At 37.6% G+C, this 18,987-nt stretch overlaps 3 protein-coding genes across 4 annotated transcripts in view; 1 reads left to right on the forward strand and 2 right to left on the reverse strand.

Annotated features, from left to right (window-relative positions):
• The first annotated feature begins 245 nt into the window (after window positions 1-245).
• Window positions 246-1,147, forward strand: LOC149010735 (protein LURP-one-related 8-like). Its single transcript, XM_089162476.1, has 3 exons — window positions 246-503; window positions 682-915; window positions 1,013-1,147. The coding sequence occupies exons 1-3, from the start codon at window positions 246-248 to the stop codon at window positions 1,145-1,147; spliced, it is 627 nt and encodes a 208-aa protein (XP_089018602.1).
• A 2,519-nt stretch (window positions 1,148-3,666) lies between these two features.
• Window positions 3,667-5,402, reverse strand: LOC149010736 (dormancy-associated protein homolog 3-like). Its single transcript, XM_089161896.1, has 3 exons — window positions 5,228-5,402; window positions 4,983-5,111; window positions 3,667-4,690 (listed from the first exon to the last, which is right to left on the reverse strand). The coding sequence occupies exons 1-3, from the start codon at window positions 5,340-5,342 to the stop codon at window positions 4,587-4,589; spliced, it is 348 nt and encodes a 115-aa protein (XP_089018022.1). The 5' UTR covers window positions 5,343-5,402; the 3' UTR covers window positions 3,667-4,586.
• Window positions 5,403-15,338: 9,936 nt separating this feature from the next.
• The window catches only part of GCP4 (GAMMA-TUBULIN COMPLEX PROTEIN 4), a 35,923-nt gene continuing 32,274 nt past the window's right edge, over window positions 15,339-18,987 (reverse strand). Inside the window, exons 15-16 of one of the 2 annotated variants that reach the window (XM_089161231.1) lie at window positions 16,094-16,216; window positions 15,339-15,920 (exon numbers count right to left, since the gene is read on the reverse strand). In XM_089161231.1, coding sequence (XP_089017357.1) covers window positions 15,852-15,920; window positions 16,094-16,216 — 192 coding nt within the window. In that variant the 3' untranslated portion in view covers window positions 15,339-15,851. The remainder of the gene's footprint in view (window positions 15,921-16,093; window positions 16,217-18,987) is intronic. The other variant, XM_089161232.1, reaches the window with a different exon arrangement.

The raw sequence follows: 18,987 nt of genomic DNA on the forward strand, positions 1-18,987 counted from the left end.
ACATTTGGGAAGCGGTTAACGGTTCAAATTACACAACATAAACAAAGTCCAACATGGTATCTTGTCTTTTCATTCTTCTTTTTCTTTTCCATTACTTGTCCTTCTTCAGTTTTACCTCTTTCTTTCTTTCTTTCTTTCTATCTATCTCATGCCAGACTACAACTGATCAATTTATATATAGCTCTTCTACCTGAAACTAAGAAACAGAATATTAATTCCCTTCAGCACTTTCTTCTCTGATGGCCATGGCTGGCTCGTCAGATGAAGAACAGAGAGCGAGTTTCTCTAGTAATAATGCAACCTCAACCCCAGCTCACCTAACAGTTTGGCGTCAGTCCTTACTCTTCAACGGTAATGGCTATACAGTGTACGATGGTGTAAATGGTAACTTGGTTTTCCGAGTTGAGAACTATGCCTGTGATTCAAACCAGGAGATGTTCCTCATGGATTCCTTTGGCCATGTCTTGTTCACCATCTCTCGCCGCTCCAGCCACATTGCAGAGGTATCGTTGAATCAAATTTATCTTGGGGGTTTGGTTTCTTGATTCCCATATATGGTTTTAGTATAAATTATTCGTACTGGTTCTCAATGGGTTGTTCTTTTTCTTTTCCTCTACAATTTAAACTGCTAGTAGTGAGTAAATGTGATTTAGTCAGATGATTTTTCACTTGATATGGCAGAAACTTTGTGTAATGGAGAGTTGGGAAGCATTTAAGGGTGACAAAGAGCAGCTAGCAGGATATGATAATTATGGTCATCATCAGAAGCCATTTATGATAGCAAGGAAGAACTTCAGAAACCCTAGTTGCAGTATAACAGTAGCCACTGGGGATAAGTATCGAATTAATTGGTCAAATCAGGAAGGATGGTTGAAGATCTTCCTAGAAACAAGCCTTACATTACCAATAGCACAGGTATGAATGTTTAGTTTCGATGGGATTTTCTTCTTTCTTTCCTTGAATATCCGAGGATCGATCAGTAGTGATCCATGTATTTACAATTTTGAAACAGGTTAGTAGGAAATGTGGCTGCACACCTGAATCTTCTTCTCTAGGAAAAGATGTTTTCACCCTAATTATCCATCCAAGAGTGGATCAAGCAATGGTGATGGCAATGGTTATGATCAGTGATGCCATGATGAGATGAGATGAGTTTTGTTATTGGTTGCTTCTCTCAAGAGGATTAGGCATGCTAGATAAGCTCTATGTTCTCGCAAATTTGTAAAAACATGGTTGCTACTTGCTATTATTCCTTCTAGGAAGAAGGGGGAAAAAGAAGGGAAAAACAAACATTTTTCTTATAGGAAATGGCTCTTTTAGCTTAAAGCATATGCTATGTCTCCTCACTGTTATCTTAAGTTTATTCAAATTAAAATTTAAAAAATATATATTACATACAATAAAAGTAGAGGATGTATAACCAACAGGGGGTTGGTCCAAGTGGTAAGTAGCTTGGTCCGCAGCGGTGTCGAAACTTGGAATGTAAAAATTCCCGGGAGACCCCCCACCCCCAAGTGTCGACTGGGTCGAACACCGGATTAGTCAGGGCAAAGCCTTGGAAACCGGGGTTGACAACCAAAAAAAAGAAAGAAAGTAGAGGATGTATAAATCTTGCTAAACAACCCTATAGAGGGCAATGAGTTTGGGAACCTTTAAGGCTAAATAAGCAACGAGAAACCAATAATATGGAATACATGCATTATTGAGTGTGTTTTATTGCAAGTATTATTGAGATCTTCGCTATTATGCAGTTATAGACTATCAAACGCAAAGGGAAGAAAGGAGTTCAAATAACGAAGCATACTTGAAGTTGTGTATTAAATGCATAACTGAAGTTGAAACCACAAAATAACAAACAAATTACCGGAAATTGCTTGGGTGTTGCGCATTTAATGCGCAACACTGAAGTCGAACCTCAAATTAGGATATAGGACTCACGATGTACTCATGCTATTACCTTAAATGACCAAATAAAGGGACACATTGGTCCATAATGCAGTATCCCAAGATATTATTTCAAATACGACCTTAATTTAAAAAAGTAGCGTACCATAGTATTCCAAGTGCTTTCAAAGCTGAGGTTGAGAATATGAGATGACAAATAGACATCGAATAGATAAGGCATCACATACCCACATAGGCTGCTAAACTACATAGTGTTTTTGATATGATATATTGGATCCATTATCGACTGAGAATGCATACCTAACACGAAATATACTCTTATGTTAGCCAAGCATATATATGGTGACCTATGACCAAATTCTCTCTATAGCTTCAGAGTTGGGAAAACCCTTGAATTCGAAAATTTCCAACCATGATACTTGCTCCATCTATAAGGTCAATTTTTTTTAACCACGTTGCTTGACCTTATAAATTCGTATAAATTTTATCTTTTTATCTTTTTATCTTTTCTCTATTTCTTTACTTCCAATCATAACCTTTTCCTTATTTTGTTTGGTAATCGAAACTTCCAACATACCCAGAAACTGCAATTCTGGATTAGTTGCAATTACCTCTATATATGAATTTCAAGTAAATAATCCTTTCATGAAAATTAAACTCTAACAAACTCACTCAGAGTTTGGATCTTCTTCTTGGAAAGACTCTCCCAATGAGTATCCCATGAGTTACAAGATTGAGCTTACATAAAATATTCTAATCCAAAGACTAGAACAAATCCAATGAGTGCCTTTAGATTAGAATGTTACATAACAGAATCCTATAACTCATTGGCACTTACTGTGAAATTTCCCCAAAGAAAAGGAATCAAATACACCCACATAAGGCTCATGGAATCCAAGTTTAATAGGTTATATATGCTCAACATATATTCAATGTACCAGTAGGTAACATAAACAGTTGATTCAATAAAACTTGATAATCTTGACATGACATCATGCGTTACAAGTGATAAAATCGAGGAAATTATTAGATTAGTTTTCATCTTATTCCAGTAAACGAGTTGAATTGGTTTCAAATAAAGAGGATGAAATTTTTTTTCTCTCCCCCAGATCAGTGCATATAACTAGGGATCAGCAGGAAGCCAAAATCATTCCCTGACCCGTCACTCGCCACCCATTTGGAAAACTGCAGTTCAAGTTCTGGTTTCCGTCTTCTCAACGTTGCTTCCTTCTCCTTTCCTTCATTGTCTTTTTCATCCAATTCTAGTATATCATGTCAAACTACAATTCAGTTTGTAAAAACTCGTCAATCACTGACCAAGGAATGAAATAGTTCCTTCAACTTTCATCAGTCATGGCCATGGTTGCTTCATCCGATGAAGGGCAAGGACCATCGCTTTAGAGAACTAAAACCACTTCCCTGGTTTGTTTGACAGTTTGGCACCCATCTTTGCTCTTCAATGGTAATGGATATACAATGTAGAGTACGATCATACCAGTGCCAGAACTCCAAATTATCACATGTTTCGATACTAGCCGTAACATATGCATCTCGATACGTCTCTATTGAATTACACTAAAGTATATTGGCCGATACATCTCTTAATGCAAGAAAATACGTCTCTCAAAATCGCCTGACCGATACAATCCTTGATACCAATACTTTAATCCTTGCAAGCATAGGTCAACAGGATTGTAAGAAATCGTAGTATTGCACACCCTAAAAGTTTTACCAAAAAAAAGAATGGATATACAGTGTAGATGATTTAAATGATAACTTGGATCTCCAAGTTGATAACTATGGCTGTCACCGGGAGGAGGAGATGTTCCTCATGGATTTTTCCGCCATATCTCGCAGCAGCAGCAGCCACCTTGGAAAGGTACTTTTGGTCAAATATATGCTGCCAAAATGATCTCTTGCTTCCTATATGTAATGAAGGTTCTTTGTTCTTTCTTGGTAATGCAATCTGGCAAATTCGATGAGGTATTATATTATAACTTATTCACCATTGATGATTCCATGAGGTTTCGCAGAAATTTTGTTTACTAGAGAACAGAACAGCATGGTATTGGTGCTCGTCAGAAGCCATTCGTGGAAGCAACGAAGATCTTCAGAAACCCTAGCCGCAGCATTAACAGTAGCCACTGGTGACAAGTTTTCATTTTTCTTCCATTGCTCCCAAAGTAGATTATTCAGATCTTAACACGAAAATCCGACTCTAGAATAGAAACCCTAACCCTAACATTCATAACAGGACCGTGCATTAGACTTCCACGTATCTAAGTATGAGAACACCACTCACAAATCTCCCATTGATCCAATTCCCTATCTGATATTTCTTTTTGTGTAAAATTTCCCTACGTCATCGATCTGCAGAAACTCAGAAACCAGAAACAATTGCAAAGCTTCTCAGAAAACTGAAACCACTTCATACATTATAAGCACATCATACTTAAAACACCTACAAACCCTAATTTTCGTCCTTAATTCCCTAATCGTAGCTGATGGGCGACAACAACACTCCAACCATGCTCTTCCTTTATACATTCATTATTGCATACAAACACCATATATATATCTAAGATCTCTGAGCTCTCAGAAACAGAAAAACATACACGCTTCCACATATATTACAAAACAGATCAGGGAATCGAAGTTAAGCTTCTCTTGTATTTTACACATCAAACGGAGGAGGGAGAAGGGCTCGTTGTTCGATCCTCCTTTTCTGCTCTCTCGTACACATCCGACGTCGACCTCCGCCGGAACCGGAAAGGTCCCTTGCTTCCTGCTCACCACCACCACCACCACCAATAATTAGTAAATCAAAATCGTTTTATTTCCCTGGAAAAAAATAAATAATATTACATTATTAGGGCATGTCCTTCCGAAGTCTTGTCGACTCGTATATCCAAAATTTCCATGGAAAGTCCAAACGTAACATCATTCTCAAACTGAAAATACCAAAATTACCCCTCAAGTTCAGAACTTTCTGGATAAGATCATCACATCATCAACGATATCCAACCATCAACCAACCAACCAACCACACAACAGGCAAGAAGAAGTTGCAAACTCACCGGAAAAGGGGGACACCGGAGGAGTAGATCCGGCTGGAGAAACAGGCGCTGATCCAGAATTTCCAGGAGGCTTCACTATCATGATGCTACGCGTAACCCTCATCGCTTCCTCTGACGGATCATCAACCTCTGCCAAGCCAAACGAGTCAAAAACATAAGGATCATAAAGACGAATACAAATTTTGAATAAGATCTACGAGAAAGGCATCGGATCTATCTAGCTTGCTTTCTGCATTGTTGCGTACCTTTACCGGAATTTGATCTGGAACTGAAGGTGGAATGTTTCCGGAGCTTTCCAAGGCCTTTTTCCGGCCGTGGTCCGGCGAAAGTGTCATCCCAGAGCTTGTCAAGGAGACCCATATGGATGTTTTAAGATAAAAAAGAAAATTTTCGCGTTCCGGGGCTTCACTTCACTGCTACTCCCAGAATGGAGGATTTCCAGTTGCAGGAATAAGGGAGGGGTTTAATAGGAGAGCGGCGTTAAATGTCGAACAAGTCTAAAAGGATCAGATATGTTTTGGACCGTCGATGGAAGTGTAAGGTGGGCCAGCCAATGCATCTCTATAACGAAAATGACAGGGTTGTCGGATAAGAACGAGATTACACGTAGACAGAGGTCCCGAGATCTTTGAAGTAAAAGTGACGCTTCGTGGCATTTTACATGAAGAGGTCTTGGAAGGAAGTCATGTGATTAGCCTCATTTCTTTAATTGAAGGTTTGACTTACCGAACTACCCTTCATTTTTATTAAAAATTACATTTATAATTTCGTCCAAATGGAAATTTTCAGCGCCACCCACCTCATTTTTTTTTCTTTTTCTAGACTTCCTATTGGGTGAAAATATATCAAAACGCTCTGGGCTTCTTTCTATAAAGAAAATGCAATTAAATATTGATTTTAATAAGTTAATTATAAAGACAAGAATAATCTTAAACGAAAAATTCATTCTACTCATTTTCTTGTCTCCCACTACAATGTATGACTATTTCCGCTCTCAAACATGAATCATCGTTAAGTTTAAAAGATATGATTCATGAACAGTGATGTAAACTTAGGATGTGCGGGGGGTTAATATTGCAAATTGATAAATAAAAACTAATTAGACTAACAATGTTTTGTTATAGGAGTTTTGACTGATAAATTAGATAACTCAGGGAGTGATACTAATACTAGGGAATAACTCAAGGGATACTGAAAATTTTTCGTATCAAAATTTAGATAGATGTGCTTCTAGCACAATGGTAATAGCCTTTCTGGTAGCCTTTCATATTCAGGTAACAAATTCAAGCAAAATTTGGTTCCAAAATTGCTCTCTTTCACCCCTTCTCTCCATCTTTTGGGCCTATGGACTTTCAAACCTTATGATTGATTGATTATGATTTAAGATTAATAGAGCAAATGATATAATTGTCGCATGGAGGATGATAGAAAGGCAATATGGGCATTTTGGTAAATCTATTAAGAGTTGCGACTGGAGGTTGCAGTGGTCCTTGGTCTTTTCTCCTTTGTTTATTATCACCAGTTGATGATTCATTGAGTTAATGATTCTTTCAACTCTTGTCTCTTTCAGATAACGCTGGCGGCTTGGAAGTCTATATAGTGAAATGCATGAGATAAGTCTCAATAATTAAGCTTAATAGGATTAGGGTTTTAGTTACAAATATCGTATTAGACATATGCTATCAATAGAACAGATGTGAAACTAATCCAAACAGTCTCTTTTAGCCAGAGTTGCTCGTTATTTGGGTATTTCTAAAGTTTGGTGGATGCAGCCACCACGAGGTCTTGATCCTTTGTACTCTATTCCTGCTGGGAGGATTTCCTCAGACTTGTTTCTCTGAATGAATTCATTGTCTGTGTTTGGTCAAAAAAAAAAAAAAAAAAAAAAATCTCTTTTAACACATTTTCTTTTTGGGTAAACAAAATAAAAAAAATTGAAAGGCACGTAAACATAATAGTTTACAAAGCTAGGAGGTATATGTAACTTGTTCTAACCTTGAGTTTTGAACTTTTAAGTTCTTTTGTCCCTATCTTACTCTCCAGAGTGATTTGGTAGTCTCCATGTTCTAGACTCGAATCTTCTCTACTTCTTTATTTTTGCATTGGGTAGTGTATGCTCTTTGGCTTGGACATGAGATCACTATCTACTTTTGTGGACTATATTAGGCCTCCGGTGGAGCTACATAGATTGAGTTAGTGCTTGCGCTATTAGTTCACAGGACTAATAATGCTTGTATAGGCTGAACTCAAAGATTCGACATTGCGTAGCAGGGGGCACAAGATCGTGGCCATTGCATCCCCTCTTTTATTTACCAAAAAAAAAGTTATTTTGTCCCTATCCATTCCCATTGAGGAGACTGGGGCTTTAGTGGTTGTCATGTTCTATCTCAATTGATTCTATCTGTAGATTTCCTCTCTCAGTGGAGCTTTCATTTGAGTTGCCAGTTTGCTACTGATGCAAAATATGTGCAAGAATCAATTGCACTATAAATGAATTCTATTTATATAGCTTTAACTAGGGAATTGGGATCAGGATTGTGCTCTTTTCATATTTTTCCACCACATATTCGGGAAGGAACTCCATCTCTAGTCTGATTTATTAAATACTAAAAAAAAAGGATATGTAAACAATCCTAAAGATCTATAACAAGAACTAGGTATAGAGAAGGAGAAAGAAAGAATAATTGGAGAACAGGATGACCGACAAAATCTGTATCTTCTACTGTACCAACAAGCATATATTTATAATAAACTGAAATAGGATAACAGAAGGAAACTCAAAGTCAAATATAATTCTCAGCTTTTTCCTAATTAAATCTAAAGAATAGGAAACTTACTTATATGGGACATTAATAACCACAGTCCAATAAGGAAATCACTAACATCATAGACCCAACCCAAACCAACAAGGAAACCATGATGGAGGGACTCCTCTTATTGTGATACATCATATTATCTCATTCTCATATATTTATTTTATTATCTCTAACACCCTCCCCCCCCCCCCCCCCCCCCCCTCTTCAAGCTAAACTATACACAAAGGAAAGCTCCAATTTAGACAAATAAGAATAACCTTGAAAGGCAACACCAATTTTGAGCCATGTAGCAATCAAACACCAACATGCTCAAATCAGCACCCCAAGCCATGTCTCCACAGCAACCAACGAGAGCGAACACCAAACACTCTTCCAATGAAGGTCTCAAAATACAACAATGCAACAACAACAAAAAAATATATCAAATGTAGCACCAAATAGGTATAAAAAGTCCACAAAATGTTGCACCCAAATGGCTACATAAAATTCCACCAAATGGAGGACCCTGATGACTACATAAAAGTCCATAAAATTGCAACTCACATGCGTGCACAAAAAAACAAGGGAATAGCTCATGGAATAGCTCATGTTATCAAGGAAATAGCCAAGGGAATAGCTCATGGATTGAAATTGATGTTGCAATTCGCAATTCGGCTTGATTCCATTTGGGTCAACCAAGAGTGAATTAAGGATCTCATACTGGTTCCTCAAAAACCATGGCCACTAGAATCAATCCTAGATCTCCTATTCATAGAAGAAAAAAAAAAAAGATAAATAACATCTCAATCGAAGTTCCAGAACATTGCAAGATGTAAAGTGTATGTAGTAAACTGGCCTTACAATCGATAGGAACTATGCACCCTAGACGTTGGGATAACCTGTCATGCCTTTCTAAGTTGTAAATTGGTTCTCTTTGTATAAAAAATAAAAGATAAATAAAAATTTGCAACTCACATGCGTGCACAAAAAAGAATCCATGGAAGTGCAATTCTCATGACTACACAAAAAAAAAAATTCAAAAAAGTGTACTTCAGTGAGTACACCAAAGCCTAACCTGAGAAAAGTACAACAAAAAATTTCCATAAAAGTATAGCTCTAGTGCCTACAAAAAAGGTTATGCCAAGAAGGTAGTCCAGTAATTAGACTCACTCGAGTCCATTAAAACCTAGAAAAAGTTTCTTGCAAGAACATCTTCTATCTCTCCTTCATCACTTCATGTGTGTCATTACATATGACCAAAAACAACTAGTAATCACCTCAACTTTCATAACAGAATATCCCATAAATAAAATCCCAATGTCTTCAATCACAATGACAAATAAAATCAAACAGGTGGAGAATGAGAAATAAAGGAAAGACAAATCTGTAAATATTTCAATGAAACGAAAATTTAGAGAAATCCCCAAAAGGAACACACAAACAAAAGCAAAAGAGTAAACTTATTTGCCTAAATCTACGGAAACAATGGACACAAAATAAAGCAAGTCTAGGAATCAGGAATACAATCAGAAAACATAACCAAGAAACTGAACCAGAAAATAGAATTAGAAACCAAACAAAAAAAAACTAGAAGCAAGAACAAAATTAGAAAATAGAATAAAAAATATAACATAATCAAGAATAGAACAAGGAAACAAAATAAGTTGTTAGTGATCAATATCCAGATCGGACCGACCACAGTTTGGTTCGACCAATATTCAAGTTGTTAATGATCAATATCCAGATCGGACCGACCACGGTTTGGTTCGACCAATATTCAATCCGTTGAGCCGGTCAAATATAGTTGATGGATGGTTCGACCATAACGGACAACTATGGAGATCAGTCATCAAGAACGATCAGATTTCTAACTATAACAAACTACCGGACAAATAAGGTTAGAGGTCATTTGAATAAGAGAGTTCGGAGCAAACTCATCAGTAAGAGTCCGAGCATGACTAAATCTTTAACAAGAGCTCCAAGCAGGACTCAATCACTAAAGGACAGGTAAACCTCCTAGAATCTATATAAACGGACCTAAGGATGGGAGAAAGGTAAGCAATAGTGAATACTTCATTACTATTCATTCTTCTGGTTGATCTCTTGGCTAACTTGCTCGTTAGAGGCGGACCTTACCAACACAGCCGAGTACGTTTGTGCAGGTCAGAAAATCTTGGTGGACCAAGAGAAGCTTTGTAGCAACATAAGGAAATAGAATCATAAAAATGAACCAAGAATTGAGCTAGAGTCAAACCAAAAACTCAATTAGAACCTAAGTCAAAACCTGATCCAAATATTGAACAAAAAACCATTGAATACCACTCACACCCAATCGGTTCCTTCTTAGGTTACAAAAAATAGAGATAAATCTTAGAAACACGATGCATAGAGCTTCAAACAATCGTCACATGACTCACAATGCAATCGTCTCTTCCAAAGCTTCCTCCTTCTTCTTCTTCTTCTTCTTCTTCTTCTTCTTCTTCAACAGATAGCTACTCTTGACGAACAAATCTACAAGGATGTCAGAAAACCAGTGTGGACAACAATGATGGGAGCACCCCGCAACTTCCCTCATCTTCTTCCACTTCTCTTCCACTTATCTTTGATTTTTTTTTTAATTTATTATTATTATTTATTTTTAATAACTATAACTCAACATCTACAGAAGCCATGGGTGAGGGAAACAAAGATTAACAAACAATAAAAAATAAAGAACCAATAAACAACTAGAAAATATGCTTTTAAGTCTTCAAATGTTTTAAAATCTTCCCCACGACTTCAAACACATAACCTTAGCTACTCAGATATTCTTAAATCTTCTCTCAATTTGGTGATTCCCAAGACCTCAATCAATTTGGTGATTCCCAAGACCTCAATCGGAGGGACAAAAGAAACATTTTTTCTTGTTTTGTTTTTTTTTTTTCAAATTCAACTCCACAATTGATATTCTGAAATTTCTTCAAAGTTTCAATTTTGCGGATTTGAATCATCAAGACTCTAGTTTTGCTCTTTGCCAAAAAATTCAACCTCAATGACTGCTTTCTTTTCTTCTTTTGCTACTACATCTTCTTTGTCGCCTCCTTGATTTTTTTTTTTTAAGGGATCTACAAAAAAACCATATCCAATTGCCGCCTTACTAGAACTTCCAAAAAAAAATCCAATCGAAGCAAAACCTCAAAGCAAGTTTCAATAACCTCCAATCAAAGCTCAGAAAACTAAAAATAAAATTCCCAAAATTTTTGGAATCCATGAAAAGTTCATTCAAACGGAAAAACCTAAATGACTCTCAAGCCGGATATAAATTATGGATCTGAAACCATGTAAATAATTCAAAAATCTATAACAAGTACTAGGTAGAGAGAAGGAGAAAGAAAGATTAAGGGAGAAGAAGATAGAATAATTGGAGAAGCCTCATGTATTAGAACAGCAGAGCTCAACAGACTCAAAGCTTCACAGTCTCACTATAACACAAGTGGAGTTGGTGAGTTAGGTCTCCATTGACCATCACCCTTTTGGAAAAATTGGAAATAACTAAAATATACAGTTCCCATTACTTTTCAAGATAACCATTTGAGGAGTGAGTCACTGCATCGTCATAGGTAGGAGAATAGAGCTCTTGTGAAAGGAGATATGATCTGTCAAATGAAAACAATTACTAATAGCAAGAAAACCCCAAAACTGCAAAGATCATAGATACTAAATTATGTGAAACTACAGAACTGCTTAACTCTTACTAATGAGATTCACATACATTACCACAATTGTGTAGAAGCAGCAAAGCCTGGACTGAGGGAGGGAGATGAGGAACCCATGTTGGAGAAGGGGAGCACGTGCAAATGTGGAGGTTGGTGGCACTTTGCACGTGCCCTGCTTCTCCAACAAGGAGCTGCTCACCAAATTCAGAAATGGCTTTTGGCAACCATAACCATATAATTCTGATGAGAAATGGAAGAAGGAAGAGTAGATAATGAGTTGGGGAAGAAGGGTTTATCTGTATTTATATTAGTAGAGAACCTGAAAAAGGGTGTGATGATAACTGAGCACTGAGAAGAGATAGGTTGCGGGGAAGACTAAAGTGATGACTGAAGAGTGGGGAAGAAATTAAAAGCGATGGATGGATGGATGGATGGATGGATGGATGGATGGATGGATGGATGGACGGATGGATGGATGGAGTCCTGAAGTGGGCTATCTTTAATTCTAAAGTTGTATCACTATTGAAGCAATCAAGTAGTGTGTTGTAAGAGATGAGTGACCTTGAGTTGAGGAAACCCTCTATTCCTCTCCCTTTGTAATCCTTTGCTATTATTTGCTACAGAGAATTCATTCAGATAGTAATTTACAAAAGCAATTAAGACATAGTAGCCAATCATAAGAAATGGAAGATAAAAACTTATTTGATAAGCTCACTTGGCCCAGAAAATCCAGAGGAAGAATGACATTGTAGGACAGTAAATTAAAAACCTTTAAACTAATGCAAGGATAGACAGCCACCTAGGAGGCCATGACCCATTATAGTTGCAGTGGCAACTAGCAAGAATCCGGTGTGATGATTGAAAAAAGAAGATGGACCACAAACATGAAACCCATCTGACTTTTTTCTAGACTTTGGGGGTGGGTTGAAGAGAAAAAGAGGTGGTATTGATTCTGAAACTTGTGCTGTGGGGTCTCTGCATTTGATGATCAGATCAGCTTTGATAAGCTAAGTAGGTTTCAAAATTTCCTTCTTCATCTCATGCTCATTAATTTGTATTTAAGGTAGTGTATATCAGATCTAGCCAGAGTCAGGTGGTCGGTCATGAGGACACAAATGGACAAACCAAACTCGCTAAAGAGTACCGTACTGCCCATGCCCACTATTGATGGATGACGATGACATGTACAAGTAAATTATTTTAGAGAAGCTCTATGTATTAGCTTAGCGCAAATGAACCTCAAATGCACAATATAGAGAATATAATTGAAGATGATGATAATGATGAAGGTGAAGGTGGAACTATCAACTATGGAATGTGGTGATGGAACCATGGGAAGACCATCGAAGTTTGGAACTTCTGATTGGATTTATTCAACTTATTCAACCATAATTTAAGTGGGTTTTGTGCGTTGGGGTGGTGGAAGGGGTTGCGTGTTGGGAACAAGATTTTGATGAAAGTTGCTGTGAACTGTGCCCTGTGGGTGTGTTGTTTGGACTTTTAGGGAAGCCCCTGCGTCTCTTCTCATGTTGATATGATTCTTTTTCTCAGCCTTTACTCTTCAGCTCACTCTCACACTTGCTCCGACAAGTTGCTGGGGTTTATGATAGTTCCGGGCTCCAATGCATCTGGGTTTATGTCCATCATCTTGATCGTTGAATTGGGAGCTTAGGAAACTCATTGAGGCCAAATATCAAACACCTGTAAGTTGTTGACATCAGAGACCTGCAGAATGAGTAAATGTATAAAAGGTGGGGGGAGGGAGAGCGTCAAGAGTCGTCAGCAATGTCTTGTTGAGGGAGAACAATAATTCTGGATGTGGTCAAATCCGATCCAATCAATAGATTTTTCAGAGAAAAACAGAAAGCAAAGAAAGAAACAAAGGAGAGAGATAACCAAAGATTTTGGGTGGTAGGGCCTGAGAAGGGATGACGACGATGATGAGTTAGTGATTCCAGAGTTGGCGTGTGCACCTCTTGCCGTGGTCGCCATTCTCTATTGCAATCAATGTAAGGGAGTCTTTAATATGACTTTATTTGTGTATCTGTGATTCTAATTTCTTATACAACTTTATCTGAAAGTGATGGGCAGCCCAGCCTTTGGGTACTGATTTATTTTATTTTATTTTATTTTATTGAGGGTAATTGACCCATTTAAGGGGCAGGCTTGGGTGCAACCACAGTTGTAGCTCCAAGGTTAAGACATTAACAGAAGGGCGTACTAAGTGTCGAAGCTCCCACACTGTGGGGTCTGGGGAAGGAACTTTCTAAGCATTCTTGCCTCTGTTTTTTGCAGAGAGGCTGATTCGAACTCACGACCTCCAGCTCACAATAGAGAGACTCCACCATTGCACCAGGCCCGCCCTTCTAAGACATTAACAGAGTAAAATTGAATAATGAAACACTCCCCCTCCTTGACTCTGCAAACACTAAAGCCTTTGGCATTGGGTTTGCCCTTTTTTCTCCTTTGTAGTTGACCCACTTCTGCTATTTCAACATGGATCAGGTATTCATGGGTCCTAGCAAGAGCTTGCAACTCGAATGAATCAGCAAAAACTGAGAGCAATGAAATCCATTAAGATCATGTAATTGGCCCCAAAGTGATTTTTTTTTCCTTTTTGGGTTGGGGGTTGTTGGGGGAGTTGGAACTCATAACCTCTTTTTCCTTAAAAGCATACTATCTCTTAGGGATTCGAATTTTGAAATTTCTTACAACAAAAACAATAGTAGATGGTCTTAAACACTAACATGGAAGTTTTGAAACTTAGTTGATTGATTCTCTCCAAATCTATGTCCACACAACCACTTTACTTGTTTAGCCTTATGAAGAGATTTATACCTTCAGTATGGGTGGGGGCATTAATGAAGTGAGATGATAATAATGAGGGGAAGATTTTTTTCAAACTTATCTTTTAAGAAGTATATTGATGACATCAAATCTGGAGTTCCCTTTCACAGATGGTGAAAGAAAACTTTCTTTGTGTCTGAAATATGAAAAATTGAAGAGACTTTGATTTTTCCAGAACCCAAATTCCACACCACTACATGTATGACATTGACTTTTATGTTTACCAGACAGACCACGAATCCATGATAAGTCTTTAGTGGGAGGTTGTCACCTTTGGAGGTTTGAACGTTTGGCTCAGAGGATTCCCGAAATCATAAGCTCTGGTGAAACTTGGTAGTTGAGTAGAAGAACTAGAATGAAAGCACTGACTTATTACTTCCATGTCCTTCTTTTAGGTGGTAGCAAATTGACTCAAGCCTTTCCATTCTTGTGTAAGGTCGGTTACTTTTTGGCACGAGGAAAAACAAAATATGATGATTTTTTTCAAGCCAAACAGATGAAAGGTTCATCAAGGATTAAAATGGGAAGAAAATGCCATACAAGAGGTTCCCATGCTGTCAGTGTAAAGAGGACTCCACAATGCCACTCGAATGACAATACGAAAGGAACTGAAAATGATTAAAAGGAGGGGAAAAACAAAGGACGAATCTAGTGTCAAATTGACACCAAAGGTACAAGTAGAGTTTGAAAGGGGAATTTTCCTACCAATTTACCCTAACAATTTTTGCTTGGAGGCTATTTGGATGCCTTTACCTCAAAGTTATAATTGCAACCACCAACCACTGCACCAAGACCCACCCCTGAAACAAAGAAATATATTAAGCCAAAAAATGTTCCACACCCCATTAGGACTAAGTCAGGATCGTTTTCCCTTGATGCGGAATACTTTGTGCTCCCCTGACGGCTGTTGACCACAAATTACAGGAAGATCCACAAGATTTGGGTGATGGAATTCATTATTTTAAAATATTTTATTATTTTTTACTTGTGAACCCCACATAATTTAATGACGTTTATCAAGTTGAGTCATAATGGAATAAGGCTAGGAATGAAGGAAATTGAGATCAGTCATCCAGCACAGACAATAGGTACAAGAACAATGATTCCTATAATCAGCCAATAATCAGTGAGTTATGCATATCAACTAACGATTTACAGATAACCAAGCAAATTCACCTTTCTGTATTTTTGTTCCTGCCACTTTTCATGGGGACTCTTTTAAGAAGCCAAATTATATTACAAACTAGGTATATAAAATTGACAAGGCTAAAACTTGTGAACAAGAGAACTCTTAAAACCTCTATATAACCCTGGTAAAAAATTAAGTTAAGAGATAAACTAGACACGTCCACAGACTTTCCATGTGAGACCTTTTCAGTGCTGCCAAGGTAGACTATCATCCCCATTGTGAAAGACTGGAAAAATCTTTGACCATCCTCTCATATACTTGCAACAAATAAACAGTCATGAATTGCCACCAGCACCAACCAATATATGCATCATCCAGCTCTTAACAAAATTAAGTAGTCATATTATTGCGTGATGGGAAGTGTTGGACGGGATCTAACGACATTCATAGCTGCTGCTCTCGCAGTGGTCTGCTGATTAAGAACAGAAATTTAGTTTTATTAGACAGAAGACCCCCCAGAAAAAAGAAAAAAACACAAGGGGGGGGGGGACCACAAAAAAAAAAAAACCCCACCACAAAAATTTCAAGTAAAAATAAAATGGAAAATACACACACGTGGATCTCTGGTCAAAGGTAAAGAATTACCTCAGAGAAGGTATTGAAGTTCAAGCGCAAAAGGAAACGTCTCAGAAATGGAGCTCGCTGACTCCCAGCAAGCCTATGACTGCGAAGTATGGTGTACAAGGCATTTGATTTCTGGCTGAACTCCTAAAAGGGGCATGTAAAACATTAGAATCTGAAGGCAACAAAATTAATGGCATAAAATTAATATGTAAAATAAAGGCCACTAGAACCAGAGGGTGAGGATCTCAAAGGCATCTACAGAAAAAGAAAGAGCTCCAGTTGTGTGGTTTAGCTATTATTATTATCAGAATAAAAACCTTGCATTAGAAAATTCCAGTATTTCAAATGCTGTCTTAAACCATCAAAAGAAAAGAAAAATATAGAGACAAAGGAGATAAAGGGAGTTACCCATCCCCATCTCTCAAAGGAACTATCTACACAAAAATATTGAAGAATACAACTCACAGAAAAAGCATAGCGCATGTGGTGTGGCACTGCCCTTGGGCCAAGACAGAGGGCATGGAGATTGCCCTGCTTCCCTGTAAAGGTGAAAATTCCAGGGAACACAGCGGTCATTTCACATCCCATTGTGTCTGGCACAAGGCAGCATGCTGCACACTCTCAGATAGCATTTTCTTTCCAAACATACCTATTTTTTCTTTCTTCAAGCCTGTGAAAATATGGAAAATACATTCATCATGTACATTATACAATATAGGTGGCGAGTGTAAGTTTGGAATTGCAGCAAGATGGAAACCAGCCAACCAGTATCTGCCACATGACGGGGCAAGTGGTACCCAATTTGTGGCAAAAAGCAGGTCCCACTCTCTCCTATTTGGCTGCCAAGTTTGAGTCCAAAGTATAACATGCCTAAGTGTTGATATAAACCAAGGACAAATGGTCAAAAAGAATGTCTGGAAAATCTGCATCTTTTAAAATAAATGAGAAATCGTGCAATACACAACGGTTCGTACCATTGAATTAGATCTAAATTTAACTCCTGACGAGTACAAGTCTCCTCTTCCCTTTCAGCAGTTCAAATTCATCCATTGCAAGCACATGGGAGATATATGGGTGAGGAGTTGCACTCTCATACCCTTTGCTGTGATTGCATCCATTTTGCCTAAACATTATGTTATTACTCATACAAATTAATATTCCGTACTAAAATACATAAGTATATAATTTGTTTTTGTGCCCTGAAAAGTTAATGTATGAATATTTAAATACAAGCAAAATGTATTTGATATATACTAAAAAAACTATATGTAAAGTTTTTCATTTTAATAATAATAATAATAAGCTAATAGAAGTGTTTCATATAGAAATAGACACACGCATATAAAAAATGTTTATTATACACTATATGTGCATATTACAATCCTCTATCACCTCTCTCCTACTGTAGTACTTGCAGTTTTGCATTTTAGCTGCGGCAGGAGGAAGTAGGTGAACAAGTCATAGCGTTTTCTTTCTTTCTTCTTTTTCTTTTCTTCTTTTTCTTTCTTTTTTTTTTTTTTTTTTTTTTGAGGGGGAAGGGTGGGGGGGTGGGGGGGTTGACCCATTGATAGAAACAATAGACAAAGGAATACATGCGCTTGCAAAAATGGAGGTGTCCCTATAGAGATGTGTCAGAGAGACAGAGAGAGAAGATTTGTTCAGTTGATTAAATCAAATCTGCAGTCTTTGTTTCCATAGTACCCGCACCCCTAAATCTCGGTATAATATGAACTTCTGGTTTTTAGCTAATGAACCAACTTGGACCAATGAATCTTGAGTCGACATCACCGCACCAAAGAATGAACCATCGGATAGCCTTGGTGGAAAAGTCATTCTAAAAAATGTTTTGATTATGTAAAAATCCATTTCTAATTTCCGTTAATTCACGATATCAGGGAATCGTTGAAAACTACAAAAGTAATCTAGGAGTAATCAAGGATACAATAATTGCACAAAAAAAGTATAATAAAGGAACCCAATTTTTCATATTTTGGCCAAACTCAAATAATGCCCATAGATTCCATACCCAATGGAATTAGGTTAAACCAAACATGGGGAAATGATCAATACAATTTGTTGAACCCAAAGGTACCAATAAATGAAATCAAGATGGGGCTACAGAGAATTAAGTGGCACCATACACTAGTGGGACCATATAAGCCAATGGATATATAAATATATATTAAAAAATATATATATATACATATAAAATATTTGTCATAATAATTAATTTTATAGTGATCTATTATTGTTGACTCTTCTCTGGTGGAGACCTCTTTGGGCTGAAGATTCTGCATCAATGCAGGGTCTTCGTTCTACTAGTTCTTCATGTAGGGCCTCTAAATCCTTCTCTCTTCAAAAAACCTTCTTCTTCAACTTTTTTTCTTTGTTCAAGTTCAATCCTGCTATTTTGTTGTTTAAAGCTTGTTTTCTAAAAAAAGAAAGTGGGCTAGGTTTACACCCAAGAACAGAGGCCAACCACCTTCGCCAGGCCATGTAAACCCCTATTGCGCTGCTGCTGTAAATTTAACTGACCTATGAACCTGTTGTTCAAGGCTATTTACCATCTGTGGTTTTAAGGATTCCACCTCGCACCAAAGAATGAATCATCGGATAAGCCTTGGTGGGAAAGTCATTCTAAAAGATGATCCGATTATGTAAAAATCCAACTTCTAATTTCTCGTGTTAATTCACCATACATTCGAGGCCCGGATCTCCGACACGACGATCAACAGCCCCCGCGAGCCCAAAACACATCAGAAGGCTCCCTCTCCTCTCAAGGACCAGCATCCCCCATGCCTCCCATTTTAGCCGAAACCTTAACCTCATTCCACCCCGATCAACTTAATATGCCCATTTTGCCAAACTCAAATAATTGCTCCATAGATTGGGCCACACCCAATGGGCAATCCGTT

The sequence above is a fragment of the Hakea prostrata genome, chromosome 7 (assembly GCF_041222555.1).
Source record: "Hakea prostrata isolate BN-2017 chromosome 7, UWA_Hpros_2, whole genome shotgun sequence".
Lineage (NCBI taxonomy): Eukaryota > Viridiplantae > Streptophyta > Magnoliopsida > Proteales > Proteaceae > Hakea > Hakea prostrata.